This window comes from Aethalodelphis obliquidens, unplaced genomic scaffold (assembly GCF_003676395.1).
Source record: "Aethalodelphis obliquidens isolate GAN/ISIS:26980383/991018 unplaced genomic scaffold, ASM367639v1 scaffold31, whole genome shotgun sequence".
Classification (NCBI taxonomy): Eukaryota; Metazoa; Chordata; class Mammalia; order Artiodactyla; family Delphinidae; genus Aethalodelphis; species Aethalodelphis obliquidens.
Genome location: NW_020837975.1, coordinates 2458497 through 2485092, shown reverse-complemented (window position 1 = coordinate 2485092; position 26596 = coordinate 2458497). Strand labels below are relative to the sequence as shown.

Sequence of the window (26596 nt, the reverse complement as noted above, 5' to 3'; positions counted from 1 at the left end):
GGTTTGTGTACAAGTTTTTGTATGGATGTATGCTTTCACTTCTCTTGGGTATATACGTAGGAATGAAATTGATGTGTCATATGATGACGTAATATTTAACTTTTAGAGCTGCCAGACTTTTCCAAAATGCCTGCACTATTTTACAATCCCACCAGCAAGATATAAGGGTTCCAATTTCTCCACATCTTTAAGAAAACTTTGTTTTCTGTCTTTTTTGATTATAGTCATCTTAGTACATATGAAGAGGCCTCTCATTGTAGTTTTTATGAGCAATTATGTAGTGATTAATGATACTAAACCTCTTTTCCTGTGCTTATTTGCTATTTATATATCTTCTTTGAAGTGTTGTCTGTTTAAATCCTTTGTCCATTTAAAAAACTGGAGCATTTGTCTTTTTATTATTGTGTTGTAAGAGTTCTTTATATATCTTGTATTCATGTCCCTTGTGAGATCTATTTTCATATATTTCCTTCCATTGTGTAAGTTGTCTTTACTTTCTTGATGGTATCATTTATGAAAATAACGTTTTTGTTGTCATATCTATGAAATCATTGCCTAACCCAAGGTCACAAAATTCATAAAATCTCATAATGGGTCAGCATTGGCAAGTAAGCATTTGCCATTAATTCTGATGGTAGGGAACACTTTGAACCCTAATTAAACAAGATATTTTTTTAAATTCCAGTCTCATTTGTAGGCCTGTCTGACAAAAAGTTATACTCAATTATTATTAGTATAGTTTCAATTTTATGAATAAAAATTTTGTGAAGATTTATTTTCTTCTTGCTTATAAGTACCTACATAATATCCTTGATTTTGCCCCTTGGCTTGCAAAGCCTAAAATATGTACTATCTGACGCTTCACAGAAAATGTGTGTTGACCTTGCTCTGAGTAAACAGACGAATGATATTTGCTACAAATGGAGTTTTTGTCTATGGAATGCTCTTAACTGTGTATTCCTGATTTAAAATTGCCTATGGCAAACATACCTAGGATCTATGGATTTATAACTCCCTGGAGAAGGTCATGCAAGCTGTACAACTCTAAGGTATAAAATGGAGAAGTGTCACGACTTAAACACACCCACTGTGTGAGGTGACCCCCAAACCTCAGTTAGAGGCCTCACCTCTTATTCTAGAAGGAAGAACCTACAAAGCCTGGATGTCCTAGACCTCCCCATTCTGCCTGTGCCTTTTGATTGCTTGTATCTTTGAAATTATTAATAAAGTTTGATACTAAGTAAGACCTCTGATATTTGTGAGTTAGATATTACAGTCCAGTCCCATGTGTTAGCTGAAGCACTATTCATGTATTTGAAAACATAAAGTAAGTTTTCAAAAAGTCACAACAAGCAATCTTGGAAAGACTAAATATAATTTTATGCTTGGAGTAGAGAATAATGAATTTCTCTTAAAATAGGTAAAAGAACCATATTTTCTAAAAGGATTACTTGGTGTAATTTGGTAAAGAGTATAGTTACCTTCTACTCAACAATCCACATATTTGTCAAACTCCCTTTAAGCTAGTCTCTTCTGTAAAGTTTTATTATTTATAATTAAATATCTTTTCATGAAAACAAACCAACATATGCAAGTAATAAGGATGCTACAGGGACTTCCCTCGTGGTCCCGTGGCTAAGACTCCATGCTCTCAATGCAGTGGGCCTGGGTTCAATCCCTGGTCAGGGAACTAGATCCCACATGCCACAATGAAGATCCTGCATGCAGCAAGGAAGATCCTGCGTGCCGCAACTAAGACCCGGCACAGGCAGATAAATAAATATTAAAAAAAAAAAAAAAGATGCTATGACCAAAAGTGTTGAATCATTCATACACAGCAAAAGCTAGATTTGATCATTTCAAAACTATTAAACCTAAAAACTATCATCTGTTTTATCAGGTTTTGAAAAAATGATTCTACCTTAAAACTTTAATGAAATGCATTGTTGCCTTTGAGATTTTTTTGCATTCTTTATGGTGCTACTCTTAAGTTTACACCAAAGAAAATCTTCCATCTCAAAACTTTAGAGTTTTCAGAAAAAAAACAGAACAAATTTCTAGGCCATTCTTATTGATCTCCCTTGGAATATTTTTTGTCCTGATGAGATCTGCTATTATTATTTTTAAAGATTTATTTATTATTTTCATTTATTTATTTTATTTATCTTTGGCTGCTTCGGCTCTTATTTGCGGCACGCAGGATCTTCAATGAGGCCTGCGGGATCTCCGTTGAGGTGCGCAGGCTCTTCGTTGAGGCACGTGGGCTTCTCTCTAGTTGTGGCGACCAGGTTTTCTCTTCTCTAGTTGTGGTGCACAGGCTCCAGGGCTCATGGGCTCTGTAGTTTGTGGCACGCAGGCTCTCTAGTTGAGATGCGTGAGCTCAGTAGTTGTGGTGCGTGGGCTTAGTTGCCCCGCGGCATGTGGGATCTTAGTTCCCTGACCAGGGATCGAACCCACATCCCTGCATTGGAAGGCGGATTCTTTACCACTGGACCACCAGGGAAGACCCTAGATCTGCTATTATTAATGTCTTTTTCCTAAAGTTATATAACTTCAGTCCTCAAATCATTTGCATAATTTTACAAGGTTTCTACTTTGTTTTTTAGACTCCTCATAACTGATTGACAAGAAAAAACTTGAAAAGATGGAAAAAATTTATACTATTTGATTTTATAAATGACAACTTCCTGTATCCCACGTTCTGAAAACATGATATCCTCATGATTTTGAACCAAGTGAAAGTGTGTCCTGAATTAGCCAGTGGGAGAAAGAATGACAGGAAGTATTGAGTAAAATAATTTACTTGAGTGGCTAGTCCCTTTATGAAACATACAGTTGTAAACATATTATGGATCCTTTTGTTTGTTTTTCATTTTAAGGAAAAACATTAACTTTTGGACTACGTCCAGAGTAGCACCATCTCATGGGCATTCCCTCCTCCTACAATTTCAGAAAACCTTTGGTAACTAACTAAGAAAATGCAGAAGATCTTGCAAACAGAGGAAATTACCAATACCCAAGCTCTTAGAAAAGGAAAGAGGAAAAGGACGGAGACGATGGACTCAGAGAATGCGAACAGTGACCTGGATAAAGGGCAGGTTGGTGTGCTGTTGTTGTGGTGGTACTTTCTTCCCTTGCTCTGCCATAATTCCATAATTCCTTTCACAATTTATTAGTGCATTTCCCCCTCTTGTATTAATAGATTCTTCCCTTTAATTCTTTATTCAACTGAAGGAATAAAATTTCATGTTCTCTTTTTAATGTTAAACAAGTTGAATTAGAAATATATTCACAAGCCATTTTACCAGCTTCTATTGAAGTGTGGCCAATTATACATTGTCCAAACTTTCCTTGATATCCTGGGACATTAAAGATCAGCAAACTGGCAGAAAATATTTTTTTCCTCCCAAAACCACTGGAGAAATTGGAACACCTCTTCTAAAATTTATTGCTTTTTTTTTTTTTTTTTTTTGACTCCAGTTTGCAGCCCATCCTCATCACAGGTTTGGCCAGGGCCCCTTTCTTATTTGTATTTATTCATTTATTCCTTTTTGATCTGAATTCCCCACTCCCATTCTCCTCTTACACTTTGGACAAACTATCCACCTGTTTATCCTTTATTTTTTATTTGTGTGTCTTTGTAATACATGGAGTGCTTATGTGCATGTATTTTCGTTTAATTTTTAAAATACATACTGTACATTCTCATGGTTTCAAATATATTTTACTCTCCTGGGATAGTGTCTGGAGGCACTGAGAACGGTCCAGCATCTGGCATGCCGCACACCCTAGGCTGCCCCACAACACGGCCTCTGACAAAACGAGGCTGTCCCAAACCCCTGGCAATAGAATTGTTTACTCTTAAACCCAGAAGGTTGGGAAAGCACCAAAATCTGCATGTGGAATGTGCCCAGGCCGACTTTGAGAAGTTGTTGCTGTGAGACCTAAAGTTCTTATGAGGTTTCCTGAAACGAAACATGTCAGCCAGGCCCATGGTGGGTCCGTGTCTGCTAAGCATGTCCATGACCGGTCATATATGCTTTCCTACGGAGGGGCAGAAAATCCTTGTGAAAGTGTTGAAGGCACAAGCACAGAGTCAGAAAGCTAAATTTAAGATGAAGTTTTGAGTAATAAAAAAATCAAAAGCCTAAAAATTATATATCTGTATATCTACATAGCGTGTCTGTGAAAAGTCTCCCACACAGCTGTCCCCACCAGCCCTGTTTCTACTCCTGGCCCCCTACCACATGTAACCACATTTATGGCTTTCTTGTTTATCCTCCCAGTGTTTCTTTGTTCAAATAAAGCAAATATGAATATAGATATTCTTATCCCCTCTTTTGCACAAAAAGTAACTTACTAGATAGGATGCTTTGTACATTGCTTTTTTACTTAATGTATTCTGACAATCTTTCCATTAGTATATAAAGAACTTTCTCTTTTGTACATCATCACCCACTGTCCCCTAGCATGCGTGTGGCTTGTTTCCAATCTTTTTCTGTTTACAAATCATGCTGCACTGTACAACCTTATGGCTCCATCATTTCACACATCATTTAGTAGTACATTGGTATCATAATATATAGCTCAATCTGTTTGACTTTTCAATCAGCACTGTTTTTAACATCTATATTGCTATTATATATGATACGTTGTGTCTAACAAAGCATAGCATCATTTTACTTATCCTTTCCTCCAATGATGAAAACCTAGATTTCCTCCAGCATCTTGGTACTACAAACAATGACAAAATAAATGTCCGCATACATGTCCATTTAAGAAACAGCGTGAGAATGTCTCTGGAATAAACACTTAGAAGGGTGAGTAATGGCTTTCATATGACAATGAAATTGCTTTCCAGAATGTCCACATCAGTCCACATGCCCAGCAGCAGTGCATAAGGGATTCCATGTTGTGCTTCCCTGCCAACACTTAGCATTTATGTCCTTATTTCATATATTTGGCAATTGATGGGAGAAAATTATATCTTGTTTCAATTTGCTGGTGCAGGTTTTGGAGGGGGAGGGTTGTCCAGTGGTTCCTTGAGGGCAAAATAGTCACCTGCTCTAGCAGGCCAGTATGGTTTCTTTTGCAAATTGTGTTTCTCAAAAACTTAATAACTTTCCAGACTATTTCTTTCTGTTTGGTTTCATTGCAAGTAGCTACAGCCAGAGATCTTATTTGGTCATAAATAAGCCTGAAACCTCTCCTCTTTTATTACGGCTGCTCAGCCTCTTTTCTCTCCAACTTTTGGCAGTGACTTAATTGCCATATGAAACAAAAAGCTTGAAGATAATGCACTGAAGCTGAGGCTTGCTGTTGGGGTGGATTTCAGTGTCTGGCAGAGAACACTTAAAGAGAAGCTCTTGAGAAAGCCTTGAGTTCACAGGCTTTTTTTCTTATCTCTTACAATTTAGATGTAGACGTCATTCACTTTTTTCAAACCTTGAAGATTTAACATGACTGGACTCAGTTTAAATTGCATGCTACATTCTAAATGCAGATGGAAGGAGAAAGCCTTCCATTTCTGCAAACTAGCTAGCACTGACAAGAAATCACTGATACACACAGACATTCTTTTTCCAGTCTCAATAAGTACATGGTGTGCCTTCCAAGGCATTGCAGGTGACGGTTTTACCAAATGTGTCATCACCAAGGTCTAACAAGAGTCAACAATCTTCCAGCATGTTATACCTTTGCTCTTTTTGACCATAACCTGACCTCTAAGTAATTCAAACATATGTCAAGTTTTGGGTATCCGGCTTCTAGGTACCAAAATCTGCATTAGTTAAGATGCATGTTGTAAAGGCTGTAACAAAGACCCAAATATCACAGTGGCGTATAAAGATGGAAGTTTATTTCCCTTTCATATAATAGCAAGAGCAGTCCTAGTTGCTGTAGCAGTGCCAAAATGTTGAGGATCCCTCTTATCTTGTTCATTTACCTTCCTGAACACACAGCCTCTGTCTCTGGGTCAAGGTGACTACTCCAGCTCCCACCTGCATGCCTTCGTCTCTGCCAACAAAAATAGAATTCAGGCAGGAGAAGGCCAGCCCATTCCTCCTAAGGTCATGACCCAGCAGTGGTATACATTGTTTCTACTCCTATTTGATTGGCGGAAGCTTAGTCACATAGCCACACTGAGCTGTCCGGGAGTCTGGGAAATGTAATCTAGCTGACACCTATCTGCTGAGCTAAAAACCTATTAGTGTAGAAGAATGGGAGAACAAATACCTGGTGATAGCCAGCAGTCTCTGCCACTGTTCATTTCTCTATTGAGTTTTTATAGTTTCTGTTGGGTTTCTTAGTCTATTCTGGTGGGTTCCTGTTCCATTCTTATTGATTGGCGCATATACCATATCTACTGTAGAAATTAGTTTCGTGTGGTTTTAGATTTTGCAAATATCTTATCCCAATCTATTGTCTATTAACTTTGTCTTCCAATGATGCTTATAAATGGATTTATGCTTGATTTCATTTCTCTCTTGTGGGAAATTGCTGCAAGAACTAGACCATATATTCTATTTTTCCCAATTACTTGGCATAGAACTATGATCTCAATAGGCATCCTTCAGTTTTTTTAAATAAATATTTCGTTTCTATTTAACCAAATGCATCAGTTTTTTTATTAAAGATTTATATATCTAGCATGAGTACTTTAGCTACTTGCCAACATAGAACAATAGTAATTTTCATTACCATTATATATATTATATATGTCACACACACGTGGAATAATGAAATATGTATACATACATAGATTTGTATACTTGTAAAATAAGGAGTGAGGTTGAATGTATACATTACTGATCATACAAAAATATAATTGTATTTTCTATAACTGATCTCATCTGGCTTTCAATTCTCCATCCCTGCTAGATAAGAAAAGGGGGAGGGGGGAAAGCTTGAACTTGTCCATTGACAGTGAATTACAGAGTGTTCTTTTTTTTTTAAATTTTATTTTTGGCTGCATTGGGTCTTCGTTGCTGCACACGGGCTTATCTCTGGTTGCTGGGAGAGGGGGCTACTCTTCGTCGCGGCACACGGGCTTCTCATGGCGGTGGCTTCTCTTGTTGCAGAGCACAGGCTAGGCGCATGGGCTTCAGTAGCTGTCGCTCGCGGGCTCTACAGCGCAGGCTCAGTAGTTGTGGCGCAGGGACTTAGTTACTCTGCGGCATGTGGGATCTTCCCAGACCAGGGCTCGAACCCATGTATCCTGCATTGGCAGGAGGATTCTTAACCACTGGGCCACCAGGGAAGCCCAGTTAGAGTGTTCTGGTGTTTAAAATCCCTTTGAGGTATTGGTATAGTTTCAGTCACTTCAGGGTTTAAGTCTCAATGGAGACTAGATTCTCACTCTCCTCCACTTCCTGTTTTTTTCCTGGGAAGTGTTTCAAGTTTTGAGGAGTCTTACATATCATCCAGCATCTGGGGAGGGACTGCTGGTCTTCTGCCCAGGCTCTAAGTCTTCTGCCTGTTTCCTTAGTGTCCAGTACTGTTACTGCTGAGGCACAGCATTCCCTCCAGCTCCCAGGGGGTTCTGTTGGCACCATCTGCTGACGTTTGCTGTGCTGGGACCCGCTGCCATCTTCTGTAAAGTTTTGGCACCCTGTAGCCTCTCTGTTCACCAGTTCCCCCAGCACTTACCCAGTTCCTGACCGGGACACAGGGATCCTCTGGATTCTCCAGCTGCTTTGCATGAGCTCTGGGGAGTCTGGACATTGTCTCTGGTCCATTTGTTCAGACACCAATTTTGTCCATTTCTGATCCGTGGCCCAGAAGGCGCCATGTTGCCCTGGTGTTGCTGGACATGGGGCCCCTTTAGGGCATTTATGATGTACTGAGAAGCACGGAGCTGGCCCTGCTGCCCTGGGACTGCCCCTCATTCATCTGGATGTTTCTATCATCTACCCTAACCCCGTTGATCCACCTCTCTTCCCCACAAAGGTCGGGGCAGGAAGAGCAGACACTGGAATCTGACTTTCTGTCCTTCCTGCTCCTCAGCCTGGCCCCAGGAGGTCTCTTCGCTTCCTATTCAGCAGGAACTTTCTTGATCTCTCTCTATTTTCAAAATTTTTATTGGAGTATAGTTGATTCACAATGTTGTGTTCTAGTGTACATGTGCCTTTATGTCTTCTAAAGTTTATTTTTTTATTTTTATTTTTTTGTGGTACGCGGGCCTCTCACTGCTGTGGCCTCTCCCGTTGCGGAGCAGAGGCTCCGGACGCACAGGCTCAGCGGCCATGGCTCACGGGTCCAGCTGCTCCGCTGCATGTGGGATCTTCCCGGACCGGGGCACGAACCTGTGTCCCCTGCATCGGCAGGCAGACTCCCAACCACTGTGCCACCAGGGAAGCCCTAAAGTTTATTTTTATAAACATCATACTCCAGGCTTCTAGATTTGGATCTTTATAAATTTCCTTCTGTGCTCCAATTTTCCAGATTTGGATTAATGTAAAGGCCACCTTAGTAATTTGAGAAAATTCTTTTCTGCCTCAACAAAGCCTGGGTTTTACGACTCAAAGGCATACGTTTTCGGACTATTGTCCTGCTGTCCTTAAAAAATATTTTTGAAACTAAAAGGTAGACGTCAGTGCTTTGTTCTGGGTAAATCTTTCTCCTTTCTCTGATGCAATAAACCCCCAAATTAGCCTCATGGCATAGTCTCAACAAAGAGGCTGTGGATGAGGTATCGGGAGAGAAATGGAGGACGTAGATGAGTTACAAAGATCTGAATGGTGGTCTGGTTGATTCTACTCTGTTATACTATTTTTCTACTTTGTGTTTTTCATTGAAGTTAGGCTGAAAGTCAGAATCCTGATTACTGTTTTTTGTTCTTGTTTTTGTTTGTTTTTTTCGCGGTACGCGGGCCTCTCACTGTTGTGGCCTCTCCCGTTGCGGAGCACAGTCTCCGGACGCACAGGCTCAGCGGCCATGGCTCACGGGCCCAGCCGCTCCGCTGCACAGGTCTCCGCTGTGGGACCTTCCCGGACCGGGGCACGAACCCGTGTCCCCTGCATCGGCAGGCGGACTCTCAACCACTGCGCCACCAGGGAAGCTCCTGATTACTGTTTTGAAAGAGACGTGTGTGTGTGTGAAACTTTGATGTCCTCTTTTATTCTGAGTTCCCCTGTATAGTGGAGGACCAAGCTGAGGCTAGATCACTCGCAAGGGCTCAGCTCCCCTCCTGGAAAAGCAGGAGCCTGTAGGTCTAATTAAGTCCCAGCAGCATCCAGAACACAGGATAAACCACGAGAGCTGCCTTGATGCTTTTGTTGTGCCTGCCTTGTATTTTAGAGAGACCCGTATTTGGGAAATGCCTTTCTGCCCGGTGAGAGCTCCAGTGAGGATGAAGACCCTCTAGCAGAATTGTCGAAGGAGGAATTGTGCACAAAAATAAGAGGCCTGAAACAAAAACTAACAAACATCCGGAAAGAAAACAGCCGCCTTCGACAGTCTTTGGTCATGCTTCAAGGTAAACTTAGAGAAAATTGACATTTTTAGATGAAAGGAAAAATACTTGATGAGGGAAAGTATTGAAATCAGCTGTCAAGAATGAAAAACTCAGTACCTTAGAGAAAAAAAATCAAAAACCACATTTTAAGAAAATCTATGATTACATAATTTAATATGGATGTACTCTACTGAAGCCTCTAGTTTATTGATAAAAAAATTTTAGATTATTCCTACAAAATACCAAATGTCATATTCATTTAATACTGTCCAACAAATATTTATTGAGTGTTTAATATAGGCTTAGAGAGAAAAGATCAGTAAGACAACAGATATGTCAAGGTGTTCATGATGTACTTATCTCATTCTCCTCTGCTAAGGAAAGCACTAGAAAATGGGGCCTGTTGTGATCTCTTATAGACTTACTGGAATTAAAGATTCCACATATTAAATTTCAGGTTTGGGGTTGGGAGCAGTGGTTTGGAAAATAATCACATTCCACTGAAGACATAAAGGGGAAAGACGCCCAAGAAAATTAAAAACAACCTGGAATAATGCCTTTTTGCAGAATCCTATATTGTGTTTAAGTGTTTTTTTTTTTTAATTATGTTTTCCACTTGTAGTTAGGCACCATGCACTATTTTGTACAGCTGAATATTTGGCAATATATCCTATGTGGGGCAGCATTCTGTTATAAAACAGTAAATACACAGAGTATTTTAAAAATAAATCCCTCTGGCTTCTGTGTACAAAATGAGTGCAAGGGGCACAGAAAGGAGAGTCGAGGAGAACCACTTTTGAAGGTATTACAGTCATTGGACTAACAGGATGGCAGCCTTGCCTAGGGCAATGGCTGTGGAAATAAAGAAGACAATTCCACAATATTTGGGGAGGCAGAAATTGTAGGAGACAGAACATTGTGGTGAGCTAGATTGACAGAGTAATGGCTCAGATGAGTTCCTACAGATATTGATTAAATTGAAGGCTTCCTAATTTTAAGTAGAAACAGGCACACATGAATGGAAATAAGATGTTTATTCCACCAACAAGCCATTCTCTCCTTATTTTTTACGCTTTAAATATTGCATCTTTATAACTGATGGTTTTTCCTGGTAAGGCTTTTGCAACTTTCGAAGAACAGATTGTTCTTATTTTTATACCATCTGTTCCAGAACGTAGAGTAAGATGAAAAGCTAGTTGATAAAGTTAGCATACATTGCTGGTTCAAGTATTGATCTTGAAGTCACTGACTTTGGTTTGAATCCCAACCCTGCTTACTAGCTGTAAGCCTTGGCCCTGTCACTGTCCTGCCCTCAGCCCCAGGTTCACTTTCCTCATCTACACAGTGGAGCCAATCTCTCATGTCCTTCTTGCCAAGATGATTAAATTAGATAATTGGAAGAAATGCTTTACCAGGGCCTGATACATGATAGGTGCTCACTAATCATCGCTATTGATTCTGTCTCTGTTTTTATTAACACCAGAACTTGACACGTGGACCCCCCCCAAAAGAAAATTAGATCCATTTTTTTCATAAATTTAGATGAGAAAATTCTAAATGCAAGAGGAGCAAATCAGTTTCAATAGTATACGAAGGGGACTTCTCTGACAGTCCAGTGGTTAAGACTCCGTGCTTCCAGTTAAGGGGATGCGGGTTCCATCCCTGGTCAGGAACTAAGATCCCACATGCCACGCAGCACAGACAAAAAATAAAACTAAAAATATAGTATATGAAAAGAATCATCACTATGAACAGTTTCTCTCTGTCCCTCACTCTGGAGTTGCTGTTTCATTTTCTCCTCTGTCTGCCAGCTTCCCACACCTTCCATATCCTCACTCTCAGCTGGTGCCTTTGCTTCATGGAGAACTTGGAGGATGTGAAAAGACTGTCAGCTCCCTGCACCTGTGCTTGTATTAACCTCCACTTCCTCTCCTGTCACCCATGAGTGACCTGTCCTCTTGTCCAGCCAAAGGCAGTATGTCCATCTATGCGTCCTCTTTCTGCTGATCAAGGACAGAGCTCCAGAGATCCTCCCCACTCTCTCTAATGAATCATCCCATTAGCATCAGACATACAATTATTTCTCCCATTAAAAAAACCAAACAAACCAAAAAAAAACCACCTTTCTCAGGCCATTTGCTTTTCTGCCTTCCACCCTGTTTCTCTCCTTCCCTTTGTAGGAAAACTCCTTACATGTTGACCCTATACATTGTTTTCAATTTTCCCCCTTTTATTCCCTTTGGATCCCACTTCAATTAGGTCCTTGTCATTCCATTGTAATGTCTCTTCTCATGATCGCCAATGACCTCCATGTATTAGTTTCCTAGGGCTGCAATGATAAAGTATCACAGACTGGGTGGCTTAAACGGCAGAATTCCAAAATCAAGGTGTCAGCAGGGCCACGCTTCCTCTGATGGCGCTGGGGAAGGCCTCTCTCCTAGCTTCTGGTTGATCCTTGGCCTGAGGCAGCATTAAGACCAGTCTTCATGTGATGACCTCACTGTGGGCTTGTCTGTCTCTGTGTCCAGACTTCCCTCTTTTTATAAGGATGTCAGTCATTTTGGATTAAGGCCCACTCTAATGACCTCATTTTAACTTGATTACATCTATAAAGACCCTATTTCCAAATAAGGTCACATTCTAAGGTCCTGGGGGTTAGACTGCAACATCTCTTTTTGGGGGGACACAATTCAGCCCATAACATTTCATATTGCTAAGCCCGAAGGTCATTTCTCAAGGATCACATTAAGTGCCCTGTTACATCTGACACCTTGGCTACCTCTCCTTCCTTGGCTTCTAGGGCACCACATTCCTCCTCCACTGCTGAGCTTTCCGTCTCAGTTTATATGGCTGCCTCATTTCATCATCTTATCCTCTAAATATTTGATGATGCCCCAGGCTCAGTCCTTGGACTTCTTTCTTTTCTATCTGCTTTCACTCCATAGGGGATCATATCCAATTCTATGGTGTTAAGTCCATCAATAACTATGACTTATCTCCAACCTGGACTTCTCCCTTTAGTTCCAGAGTCATGGGCTAACTGCGTATTGACAAGACTGGCAGGCATCTCAGACAAACACCACCACCCACGACCACATTCCCACTCTTCCCCTGCCACCTGCTCCTCTCTTTCTTCCTCGCCTCGGTTAATGCTAACTTCATTGTTCCAGTTTCTCAACTCAAAAACCACGATGCTGTCTTGTATTTCTGTATTTCTTTTACACCCTACACTCAGTCCATTGGCAAATCCTACTGGCTTCACCTTCAAAATATCTCTGGAATACAGTTCTTTGTACCACCCCCACTACAGCCACTCTGGTCCAAACCACCAGCATCTCCTACCCAGGTTATCATGGTGGCTTCCTCACTGGTGTTGCCACTTCTGCTCATGCTACTGTGTGGTCCACTCTCAACACAGCAGCAAGAACATCCTGCTAAATGTAGGCCAGCTCACGTCACTCCTCTCTGCAGACCCTTCCAGTGCACGTCTACCTCACGTGGGGTAAAACTGAAGTCGGTTTTATGATCTTTGAGTCCTTACATGATCCGGCCACCTCCCTTCCACATACCTTTCTGGCCTTGTTTTCTACTCTCTCCCCATCCTTCTCTGTGATCCAGCCACACCGGACCACTTGCTTTCCCTCCAAAGACATCAGACGTGACCTGACGTCGGCATCTCTGTACTGGCTGTTCCCTTGGCCTGGGATGTTCTTTCCCCAGATATCCACATAGTTTGCACCCTACGTACTTCAAATCTTCACTGTAAATTCATCTTTGCCCTGACCTCCTCCCTCCATCTAAACTTTCAACCTCTCTCCCCCTGCAACATTTTTTTATCCCTTCCCGTTTTGTTTCCTCTTTGGCACTTAAAAGTCTACATACTCTATTCTGTATTTAATATTGTCTGCCCCCCTGCATGCACACACACTAGTATGTACCCTTAGAAACCAAAGTAAAGTTGGCTATTGGTTAGACTTCAAGCAACAGGAAGAGTCAGGAACTGCCAACTGCCACTGCAGTATTCATGCATGCATTTCTTCTTTCAGTCAATATTTACAAGGTCCTCTGTATGTCAGGCACTGCTCTAAGTACCTAGGAAAACCCAGTGAACAAAACAAGGATCGCCACTCTCACAGAGCTCACATTCCAGTGAGGCAAGCAGTCAAAATCATGAAAAATAACAATTAAGTAAAATTAAGTAAATTATACAATATGTTAGCTAGTGATAAATGCTATGGAAAAAATAGGAGAGGTAAAGGAGGATGGGGATTTGAGGGAGAGGGGGTGTTTTACAGTTTAAAATATCATGGCCATAGTAGGCCTCCTTGTGAAGCTACAGTTGGGAACTAGGAAGATGTCAGAAAGTTGAAATTTAATGTATAATCCAAATAAGAAAGGGGTCTGAGAGAAGAGTGCAGAGTGGTTAGTTAACTTTTGCTCAGCAATATTCCTCTTTGAACTAAGAATCAGAGCTGTTTATCTGTCTATAAAGCCTGCTAACTAAGAAAAATAGCAGAATGTATATGCCATTCTAGACATTCAGAATGACAGACGTGTGTGTGCTCTACGTGCATGTGTTAAACATTTGAAACATATCTTGTGGACCACAACTGACCAGCACAATAAGATATAAAAGGAAAAAAGTGGTATGTCTATTGTGCAAAAGGGTATTAAATTATCACTATTTGTAAAGAATGAATGTATACCCAGGGAAAACAATGCCTCAGCCGAAAACTCCACTCTATTAACTAATGAGATTTCAGTAAAGAAGGAAAAATCAATTATGTTTTGCCCAGGTTCATTTAAATATAGTAGAAAGCTGTCAAAGTTTCAGAAATAGCCAAAGTAAAACCAGTGAATCACTGAAGTAGTAATTAGTAAAAGTTTATTGCACATCAAAAAGATACCACCAAAAGCAAAAAGGCTTATCTAAGCCATAACAGTGTGAAATTTCAGAACACCGGGAAGGGAAAATCTAGAAGCTTTCAGAGAGAACAAGCAATGTTATCCGCTAAGGAATGGGAGTCAGATGACATCAGACTTTTCACCAGCAACACTGGAAGCTCTAAGATAATTGAGCAATGCCTTTAAAATTCTAAAGGGAAATGATTTAAACCTAGACTTCTATACCCAGTGAAACCATCAACCAAGTGTGAGGGCAGAATAATAATATTTTCATACTTATGAAGTCTCAATGTACTTCCTGTGCTTTCTTTTTCAAAAGCTAAGGGAGGGTGTGCTCCTTCAAAATGAGAGAGTGAATCTAGAAAGTCAATCAGAAAACAGGTAGTCCAGTACAGGAGAGGGACAGGATGTAGCCACAGAATAATAGTGACGGGACACTCCAGGGTGACAGGTCCACAGTAGCCTGGAAGCAGCTGGTCTAGAGGTGGACAGGTACAGGGGTTACAGGAGAGAGATCACTGAAAAAAAAAATGAAATTGATAGATGACATGATGTCATCTACCAAACATACTGCAAGGAGATTTTACACCTCTGGTAGGAAGTTTTGAGATGTTTAAGTCAGAGAAACAGTTAAATAATAATAAGCAAGCTTTTAAAAATGAGATCATTTTAACTCTAGGAAAAAAGTCATGTTTTAAAGGAAAGGAATTAAGAATTACATCACTATAATAATGTAAGCACAGTATTTATTGAAGTAGCAGTTGTGTTACAACTATCCTGGGATGATGGAGAGAAGAAGAGTGTGTATGTGTTTGCACATGTGGGTACCACGTGTGTGTGTTTCTGTGTGGCTGGGGGAGGAGTTGAAAGAGGGCTGCCTTGTCATGTTACGTAGTTGAAAGTCAATAAATAATTATATGAATCTGAAAAAATAAAAGAATAGTTGTATATGCTTATTATTATTTAAGACTATGAAGGTAACTACCAGAGAAACAGGTAAGTGGATCAGAAGTTCTCCCTCTAGGAGTAGTAGGTAATCCAGGGTGGTGAGCGGTAGGGCAGAGGACTGCTATTTTTCATTATAAGCCTTATTGTATTTAAAAAATAATAAAAGCCTAGTACATAATAGGTGCCCCAAATGTAATAGCTACCATTTTTTTAAAAAAATCAGTAATTTCCTTATAGATCAGAAATTGCTGGTTTATACCTAAAAAAAATAATTAAAAAGAATCTACACATTAATTACAAATAACTATATCTACTAGTTACCCTAACAAGAAATGTGTATGATCTATGATGAAAAATTAAAAAGTCAATGGAGAAATACACAAATCTAAATAGAGAGACGTCAAATTCATAGATGAGAAGATGACAATTCATCTCAAAATAACTCACAGTTTGACTAGAGTCCCAATCAAATGCCCATAATTGTTTTGTTTTGATTTTGATTTTTGTGGTAATTTGACAATAATTATATTAAAGTTAACCTGAAAGAATAAATAGGCAAAATCAATTAAGAACATTCTGAAAAAGAATCTGAGGGCCTAACTGTCAACATGAACTCATATAAAGTTCTGATAATTAAAAGCAACTTACTAGGATAAGAGCCAGCAGGTCGATGGAACAGAACACACATCCCTGGATAATACCTCCCATACAGGGAAGAAATGTCCTGGAGCCACTGTGGCACAGAGGACAAGAGCATGGGTTTACAGGGGCCAAGTCACTTGAGTTCAAATCCTGGCTCTGCCACCTACTAGCTGTGTAACTGAGTGTGAGATGAATGGAAATGATAAAAGTACTTCCCTGGGTGACATGTAAAGTATTCAGAGCAGAACCTGGTAAGGTGAGTGCCATATAGTGTCTGCTTATCACTGTAGGATGACCAGTGCAGTCACACCGGGCCCTGCTCCTAGGAAGGCCCCCATACTGGTTAAAAATACTGTCACCATATTAAAATTCTGAAGAAGCTTTGAACAAGGAGTCCTGCATTTTCCATTTGCAATGGGCCTGACAATTTACATAGCGAGTCCTGCAAGCCATTTAGGACAAGGATGAATTATTCAACAAATGGTGCTGGGAAAACTGATATTCCAATGTGGCGGGGAGGGGCAGGTTTAAGTTAGGTTCTCATTTCACACCATGTGGCGTACTAAAAACATAACTGTACAGTTTAAATTAAAACTCCATGTTCTGAATTTGAATGAGTACTGGTTTTGACACAAGATGAATTTTTATCTTTAAAAATTAATAATACGTATATTCTAATACTGTTCACCGAAGAGATCTAGAAACAAGAACCCAATAGCAAAGAGCACTCCCAGCACTTGGGTGTGGCCTTGAAATACCGTTCCCCACTAAAGGGAGCTGGGGTTCCCTGGAAAAACGGCTAATTCCAGAACTTGCACAGGAAATGGACAAGATTTGTCAGGAGCCTCAAACAGGAAATATAGATGAAAATCTTGTCCTACCAGAAAGCAAGGAGGTCAGCAAAGACCATGTGGATGTGTCAACTGGAAGAGATTCCCACTGGCTAAAGATCATTATTATTGGAGCATCAATAATAATGATCAGGGCAACTGGTTATCATGTATATTTACATGCATGACTTCATTCAAAAGAGAAAAAACTTAATGGTCATCTGAAAGAACCAACTCATTATTTTGAAAACTGGCAAATACAGACTGAAAAATCAAGCATTTATCCTGCCATTATTATATGAAATGAACCTCAGGGTAGCCAAATAGTTGATGAGAGAAAGTTTCCCTTGGTAGAATTCTAGCTAAATGAAGAATTAGGATATCACCATTTTGCAACCCCTGATGAATCTAAGCAGTGATCATCAGTGACCGCTAATATCGCAACAAAAGGTAACCATGCATTCAATGCCACCTGCTGGAAGTTAAAACACTGATCAAGCCTTTAGATCTAACTACAGGGAAGAATATGTTAAACACCCCCTTAGGGGTGCAATCAGCAGAATCCAGACTGTGGGAAACCCTGCAGGACAAAGGACCCAGTTTCTTCAACTAATAAACTGCAAGGAAAAAACTAGGAGATGAAAAGGAAACCTATAGTTTGTAAAAGAGACAGCAACTAATTGCAATGTATGGACTTTATTTGGATTCTGATTCAAACAAGCTAAAAACAAGAACAAAAATGAGACAGTCAGAGAAATTTGAACACTTGCTAGTTTGGTTTTTTTTTTAAATGATATTTGAGAACTATTGCTAAGTATTTCTGGCTGTGACAATGGTGTTATAGTTTTATATATATATATATATATATATATAAAACCATATATTATATATATATATATTTAAATTTCTTACCTTTGGAGATATACACGGAAATATTTACAGATAAAATGAAATGATGCCTGTGATTTGCTTGAAATAATTTTGGAGGTGGGAAGAAAGTGGGTGGGGATACAGGTGGAACAAGATTGGCCATGAGTTGGAAACTAGGGCATGGGGTACATGGGAGTTTACTATTTTGTGTGTGTGTTTAAATTTTTACATTAAAAGTTAGAAAAAAATATATCCGGGGAGAAAAAAACTTACTTGTGAAAAGATGTTTAAACTGTATGAAATATATGAGTGAATATTTAACTGATCTGAATGACTTGCTAAGTGTAAAGTAAATGAATAAACTAAGGAAAAGACTGCTACTTTTTTTTAACATCTTTATTGGAGTATAATTGCTTTACAATGGTGTGTTAGTTTCCTCTTTATAACAAAGTGAATGAGCTATACATATACATATATCCCCCTGTCTCTTCCCCCTTGCATCTCCCTCCCTCCCACCCTCCCTATCCCACCCCTCTAGGTGGTCACAAAGCACCGAGCTGATCTCCCTGTGCTATGCAGCTGCTTCCCACTAGTTATCGGTTTTACATTTGGTAGTGTATATATTTCCATGCCATTCTCTTTGTCCCAGCTTACCCTTCCCCCTTCCCGTGTCCTCAAGTCCGTTCTCTAGTAGGTCTGTGTCTTTATTCCCATCCTGCCCCTAGGTTCTTCATGACCAGTTTTGTTTTTAGATTCCATATATATGCGTTAGCATACGGTATTTGTTTTTCTCTTTCTGACTTACTTCACTCTGTATGACAGACTTTAGGTCCATCCACCTCACTACAAATAACTCAATTTTGTTTCTTTTTATGGCTGAGTAATATTCCATTGTATATATGTGCCACATCTTCTTTATCCATTCATCTGTCGATGGACACTTAGTTTGCTTCCATAAGACTGCTACTTTTAATTAAGTAAAAACTAAAAATATGTGTGTGCTTTTTAAAAAATTTTATTTTATTTATTTTATACAGCAGGTTGTTATTAGTTGTAAGTGTTAGTTATTAGTTGTAAGTTGTAAGTGTATTGAAAGTGTGTACATTTAAAACGTACTAAAATTAAAATACTCTAAGAAAAATAATTGCAGCTTATGACAAATTAAAGGTTAAAGTGCTTAAGATATAAAGGTTAAAGTGTTATTAAGGAATTAATAACAATAGCTAATACATTGTGTTTATAATGCACTAGGCATTCCTATAAGCACTTTACAAAAACCATCTAAGCTATCATAAAATTTAAAAAGTACTAACATTCTTTGGTCTAATAGGTATCTCATAGAATAAGTTCAAATAATCAATAAACAAATAAATATGTATTCAACTTCACAATAATCAAATAATTGCAATAATTACAATTTAAATAATTGTACTAAAATTTTAACCTATCAAAATAGTGAATATTGTTGTTAATAATGAGCACCTCTTGTTGATGGTGCAGTGATGTGGCTGACTTCTTACCTTGCTAGTGGGCATTTAAGATGGAAGACTCTTTTTAGAGAGCCATTCAATGACATTAACTGAGTCTTGGAAACATTTATACCTCTGAGCCTATTGTTACGCTTTCAGGAATTTATAGCATTGACACGATCAGAGATGCATATAAAGATGTGTGTGGTAGGTGGTTCATAAGAGTTTTGTCTGTAATCAAGAAAAATTGGAAGCAACCTAAATTCCAAAAAGAATAAAAGGAGCATTTGAATAAATTAGAGGACATCAATACCTTGAGATATTAGGGAATCCTTAAAGTCGTGTGTTGAAGTGGAAAATAACCCATCAGCAGATGAATGGATACTTTAATTGTGGAGTATCCATGTAATGAAATATCACTCAGCAACAAAAAAGAATATATATATATATATATATATATATATATATACACACACATACCTGAATCACTTTGCTATACACCTGAAACATTGTAAATCAACTATACTTCAATAAAAAATAAAAATAATATTCATCCTCCTGAAAAAAGAATGACTGACACAACAACATGAATGAATCTCAAAACATTATGCAGAACAACAACAACAAAAAAGTCAGACCAAAAAAAGGAGAATATACTGTTTGTATCCGTTTATATGGAATTCTAGAACAGGTAAAACGTGTCTCTGACTAAAGAAGTCACATTAATGGTTTCCCCTGAGGTGAGTCCAGGGACTGATTTGGAAGGAACATGAGGCAAATTTCTGGGTGGGCAGAAATGTTCTATATCTCGAACATATTAGTGTGAGCTAATTGGGTATATCCTTTTGTCAAACTCATCCCCCTCTACCTACTTAAATTCTGCTCAGACTTCACATAAGATCTTGACTTTGATTCTAAGCAAATTAGACCTCAAAAGATCATATTTTCCAAGATTTAATAAAGTAGGGAAAATATTCAATTTATGGTCTTAATTGGAAAAAAGAACCATGATACAATGCTATGCATATAGCATTGTCCTAATTATGTAAAAGAAAATACATGAATAGAGATATACAAAAATAGAAATGGCAAGAAGGATATATTCCAATGAACATGTATAACTTTCATTATTAGAAAAAACAGTGAATATTCTTTAAACCCCACTTTAATGCAGAATTCCCTTTTTCTCTTTACATTCCAGCTTTGGCCTTCTTTCAGTTCCTCAAATACAGAACTTATGTTTCCTATGCTTCTGATGACCTCCTCATTCCCTCCGGTTATTTAATTCCTGCTCAGCCTTCAGGTTTCAGATCAATCTTGACCTCCTAAGAGAAGCCCTCTGTGGCCCTTCCCTCTCTAGGCTGTTTGCCTCTCCTCTGTGACCTTAACAACTGTGATTTTTTATTTCTTTGCATGCACCTTGAGTTAGCCAAACCTCAAGGTTAAGGGCACAGTCCTCTAGACTGCCAAGTCTTCTAAGACTTCTGATACTGACTGCAAGTTTAGGGGTTTTCCAAAACCACCCTCAGGTCCAGTAATTTGCCAGAGAAATTTAATTCACCAAAACCTATTATATTCATGGTTACATTTATTACAGGGAAAGAATACAAATTAGAACCAGGCAAAGTTGGAAGAGACACATGGGGCAGAGTCTGGTTAGTTTCCAAGTGAGGAACTTCTGTCCTCAGGATATATTACCTACTAGTCTTTATATGTTACAACAAAATGCACAGAGGATTGTCCACCCAGGAAGCTCTCTGAGCTTGGGTGTCCAAAGTTTTTACTGAGGCTTCATTACGTGAGCATGATTGATTCACTGATTGATTGCCCACATGGTCTTTCTGGCTTTCTGGCTATGGCCAGCTTCTACCCTAAGATTATTGGGTGTGACTGTCCCCACCCTGAGAAACTCCTTAGCATAAACATAAATCAGGTGTGTTCTAAGGGGCTCACCATGAATAACAAAGACACTCCTGCTATCGCTCGGGAAATTCAAGGGTTGAGAGGTTACTTCTCAGGAACTGGGGGGTGGTGGGTGGTGGTTAGGACAGGTGGCCAGACCTTCTTTGAGCAGGCCAAATTTTTACACACAGCATGGTTAGGTAAACAATACCCCCACCCCCTCCCAGTTCCAAGAGTCTAGGATCACATCTGGTTTTGCTCCCAGTCTCATCCCTGGCACCTAACAGAGTGGTGGGCAAATGTTGAGAGTTGGCATGACATAGAAGTTTATAGCATGGAATTGGCAGAGTCCGAATTTGAATGTTGCCTCTTCTTTTCACTGAGTTGACCCTGATGGGTTATTTAACCTTTCGTTGCCTAACTGTCCTCATCTGTAAATTGCGGGTAATGATAATACCTATCTCAGAGAGTTGCAATGAGGAGTAAACAAATGAACATCAGTAAAGTTCCCAGAATAGTGCCTGGCACAGAGTAGAAGCTAGATAAATGTCTAATATTATTAAGTGCTCAATAAATAATTGCTGATTGAACAACTGTCTGGCACATGAGAGGTGCTTAGCAAATATTAATTGAAAAAATATAAAATAAGATTTTCTTCTTTAGCAGATTTAAAAATTTTTCTACTAACATAGTACTAAATGTATTGATTTGGACATGTCATCAATATGTCTGATTTTCAGGTCTCCAATCAGCTATTATTCCAAAGATTATATAGCTCAATAATATGCTTAGAAAAGTACAAAAAAGTTTCAGTCTTTTCACCTCTCCAGTAGGCATTACCCCCAACCATAGAGTGAGGAGTTGAATTACACAGGGTTCAAGGTGTCTTCCAACTCCAACAAAATGTTATTTGTCCTTAGGAAAGAAACTAGATATAACAAGAGAAGACCATTTAACATGGAGGCATGAAAGCTTTGAATGTGTAAGTTTCCATTTAAAAAAAGGAACAAAGAGAACATTCAGTTGATTACCAAAATCCATCTTTAATATGTGAACACATAGATTTGAACTGTGGCCATGAATTTTTACTAATTTGATGGCCTTTGACTCCCTGGCAAATCATGCACTAAGGCCATAGAAAATTTATTTCAATCTGTGAGAAACGGTTTATTTTATCTTGTCACTTAAACTGGCCTGATGGAAGGTGATAGAATCAGTAATGTCTCCTTAAACACCTTCAAATAACATCATTAGCAATTAGAAAAAGAATCAAGTCTTAAAACCATTATGTTAGGGCTTCCCTGGTGGCGCAGTGGTTGAGAGTCTGCCCGCCGATGCAGGGGACACAGGTTCGTGCCCCGGTCCGGGAAGATCCCACATGCCGCGGAGCGGCTAGGCCCGTAGCCATGGCTGCTGGGCCTGCGCGTCCGGAGCCTGTGCTCCGCAACGGGAGAGGCCACAACAGTGAGAGGTCCGCGTACCACCAAAAAAAAAAAAGTAAATATGTTCCAACCATTCTTCTTACCATGTTTATTTTCCAAAGATAGCAAGTGTTAACAGTTTGGTCTACATACTTCTATGCATATACACATCATAGAAAATATGTATCTATGCTGCTATGCCAAGTATTTGTAAAGTACTACTTTTTCTTGCCATTTTAGTTTTACCTCAGGCCGTCACCCAGTTTGAAGAATTGGTTGGTATGGCGGAGGCCCTGCTCAAGGGTGGAGGAACCCTGTCCACGTCTGCGTCCACCCTCTGGAGAGCAACAAATAACTCCTCACCAGATTCATTTGCCTCCACATGTAGTAATTCTAATTCTAATTACAGTTCACCAATTTCCTTGAAAACTGAGGAGGAGCATCACGTGGATGAGAAACAGGTCAGCTGGAAGACCATCCCATCTTTCTCTGGGATACAGTTACATACAAAATTAAAATTACTGTACAACATAATCACTGTCTTATCAGATCACTTTATGTAACTTTAGGTCAATCATAATATTCTGACTATGTAAAACAGTCTTTTACAATAAATCTAATATTTGTGAAATGAATATCCAGTTCAGAAAATTAAAGTCAAATGGTGGACAATGATGAAGTTATTAAACTAGGAAATTCTTAAACCAGTGACAGAAGGACAACTATGCATTAAAGGTTATAAATCTGTATAATTGAGACAAGGTGAATTTTAGGCTGTACATGCTGGCAGAACACAATTCTTCTACTTTCCCGACTTCTCTTAATCAAGAAATAGAAGCTAAAAATACAAGTTTTGTTAGAATCAGCCTGGGAAATTATGCCTTCAAGAGCAGTAATTAAATGCTCACTATCTAACATTCAGAATATTTGAATCTTAGTGTACTGGTTTCCTTTGCTGTGTAACAGATTCCCACAAACTTAGTGATTTATAATAATACAAACTTACCACCTCAGAGTTCTGTAGGTCAGAAATGCGGTAAAATCAAGGTGTTGGCAGGTACTCTCCTTTTTGGAGGCTCTGGAGAAGAATCTGTTTCCTGTCCATGGGGGTTGCTGTAGAACTCAGTTTCTTATGCTTCTAGAGCCGAGTTCCCTGTTTTCTGTTTTCTTGTCGACTATAAACTGAAGGCCATTCCTGCTTCTAGGGGCATCCCCCTTCCCTGGTTCACGGTCCACTTCCATCATCTTCAAAGCCAGTCAGGGCAGGCAAAGCCCTCTCACTCTTCTATTCTCTCCTCCTTCCTCTGTGTCTTCTTTCTGCCTCCCTCTTCTGCAGTTAAGGGCTCATGTGAGTGCTCAATAAATGTTAGCCATTTTCATTATTATTATTAACATTTATGGTGTGCTTACTACGTACCAGATACTGTGTGTATATATTTATAAACATAAAGTTATATGTGTATGTAAATATACATATTCGTACCTGCAATAAAGTACACAAATTTTAAGTGTAAAAAAAAAAAAAAAGGCTCACGTGATTGGACTGGACCCACCTGGATAACTCAGCATATTTTCCCCATCTCAAGGTACTTTAATGACACGTACAAAGTTGATTTTCCCATATAAGGTAACGTATTCAAAGGTTACAGGGATAACGATGTGAATATTGTCAGTGGGCCATTATTATGCTACCATGCTTAGTAGGAAATGTTAAGTATGGATTAATCCTTAAAGCACCAAATCCAGATTACATGACAAGAATTTGTATACACTCTAGAACAAATACCTCATATATGTTGGGAATTATCTCAAAGTTAACATCTAACTCTAACCCCTGAAATGTACAATATATATTAAAAGTATCATACATCACCTTAAAGACTTGGTTTTGTTTTCTGGTCTGTATTAATTCAATGAGTAATATATTCTTCAGATATTCCTTTCCTTTCCTTTTTCAGTTATTTCAATTATTATTTTTAATTTTTTAGTTCAAGATTGAAAAATGGCAGATTGCCCGTTGCAACAAGAGCAAGCCTCAGAAGTTTATTAATGATTTAATGCAAGTGCTCTACACAAATGAATACATGGCCACACACAGCCTGACGGGGGCAAAATCCTCTACTTCAAGGGACAAGGCAGTGAAACCAGCTATGAATCAGAATGAAGTTCAAGAAATCATAGGTGATAATGTGTTTGTATTATATTGTCACATGAATCTGAAATTATTTTACCATTCAACTTTAAGTTGTTCTTTCATTATCTTTTTTATTCTTCAAGTTTATTTTTCTATGAGAGAAAAATCTGAGGATAGCCTAAACCTCTTATGATATATGGGGAATTTTGTATAACAACTTTACATTAAAAATGGTTATTAAAATAAAAATGAATTTTATATTACTGAAAAGTTTGGATTCATAAAACTCATAGCTTTAGAAAAGTAAATTTTCAAAATCCTTTCCAACAAAATTTTAGTAACAGTTTATGTCTTATTTTCTTTTTCTTATCTTGGTTAGAAATATCCCTTATCTTTTACTCAGAAAAAAACAGAGGTTAATTTAACCATCCTACTTATGGTTTTTAAGTTAATTAACCTCCTTAAATATAATAATTTAGGTTATCAAGTAATTTTTTTGCAAATATCCAACAAATTTAAGGACTCACTGAATCACAGCTCTCTATATTTTAATAGTGCATCATTTCTTAGTTGGAAAAGAGTCAGTCAGAATCTGCTTGTTTCAACTGATGTTGGGAATGGGTAAAAATAAATTCCCAGCATTTTGGATCAAGGGCACTTAGCATTCAGAGCAAGCAGCAAGGTTAAAGCTGAATGGTACCATAGGAAGACATATACGTATGCTCTCAGTTTATGATATAGACTTTTGTTATCTCTTGCTTTGCTTTGAAAAATCTGCCTAGAGATTCATCTATTTAAATATCTCATGGGTGTTGGGCTGCTTTTTCAAAATAGAGACAAAATTATAATGTGAATTGCTTGGTGTTTTATTTCAGTTCATACCTTAAGATGCAAAGGCCTGATAAAGTGGTTTTTTAAAATTAATTAATTTATTTTTATTCAAGTATAGTTGATGTATAGTATTATAGAAGTTACAGGTATACAATATAGTATTTCACAATTTTTAATGTTTATGTTCCATTTATACTTATAAAATATTGGCTATATTGCCAGTTGTACAATATATCCTTATAACTTATTTTATACATAGTAGTTTGTACCTCTTACCCCCCTACCCAATATCGCCCCTCCCCCATCCCTTCCCACTGGCAGCCACTGGTTTTTTCTCTGCATCTGTGAGTCTACATCCTTCTGACAAAGTGTTTTTCTGTGTTTTGTTGTTGTTTTTACAGGAATCACAAAACAATTATTTCCCAACACAGATGATGTTTCAATTAGGAGAATGATAGGGCAAAAGCTAAACAACTGTACCAAGAAGCCATATTTGAGCAAAAATCTGAACTCTCAGGATATTAAGTAGGTCCTTTCGGTAAGTCTTGTAAATCTTCACAATCCTTTCAATGTAGCAAGAAGACACAGTACTTGTATCTATGGAATAGCATTTCCCAAACACTCTACTAGGGGAGACTAGAGGCCTGTGAGATGCTAATGAGTATTCCTGGGGGTGAAGGTAGGGACGGGGATGGGGATTTAAACTTGGGAAATGCTGAGTCAGTTACACGGATTCTCCTTTCCCAGAGCCTCTCAAATATTTTGATGCCCTTTAAATATGCCCAAGTGCACCAGAAATCTCTAAGAAGGGCATATAGTGTAGAGTGTTTTCCAAATGTGTTTCACTAAGGAGCTTTTCTTTCTCTTCACACAACACATGTTAACTTGTGGGGAGGGGTAGAAAGCAGCCAAAGGAGGGACACGTGGCAATTTAGGAAGTGCTTCTCTAGAATAAGGGAAATACAGACCTTTAGGAGGTCTCTGAGGTACATTAGTGCACTCTACCATCCCCATCCTGCTTCTCAATGTCTTTAAATCTTTAAGTCAGTTGTTATAGTTTGTATTTGTTTGATAAGGATTTTTACCAATATGTTTGTATTAAAATACTAAAAGGAAGAAATATTTGTTTGCAGCGAGTTCTAAAGAAAATACACTTTATGGTCAGGCCCTGCCCTAGGCAAGCCTGTGAT

At 38.7% G+C, this 26596-nt stretch overlaps 1 protein-coding gene across 1 annotated transcript; it reads left to right on the top strand.

Moving 5' to 3' along the window:
* Positions 1-2966: 2966 nt before the first annotated feature.
* BEND6 (BEN domain containing 6) lies at positions 2967-26072 on the top strand. Its single transcript, XM_027126777.1, has 5 exons — positions 2967-3098; positions 9298-9475; positions 22682-22902; positions 24430-24622; positions 25808-26072. The coding sequence occupies exons 1-5, from the start codon at positions 2979-2981 to the stop codon at positions 25933-25935; spliced, it is 840 nt and encodes a 279-aa protein (XP_026982578.1). The 5' UTR covers positions 2967-2978; the 3' UTR covers positions 25936-26072.
* The last annotated feature ends 524 nt before the right edge of the window (positions 26073-26596 follow it).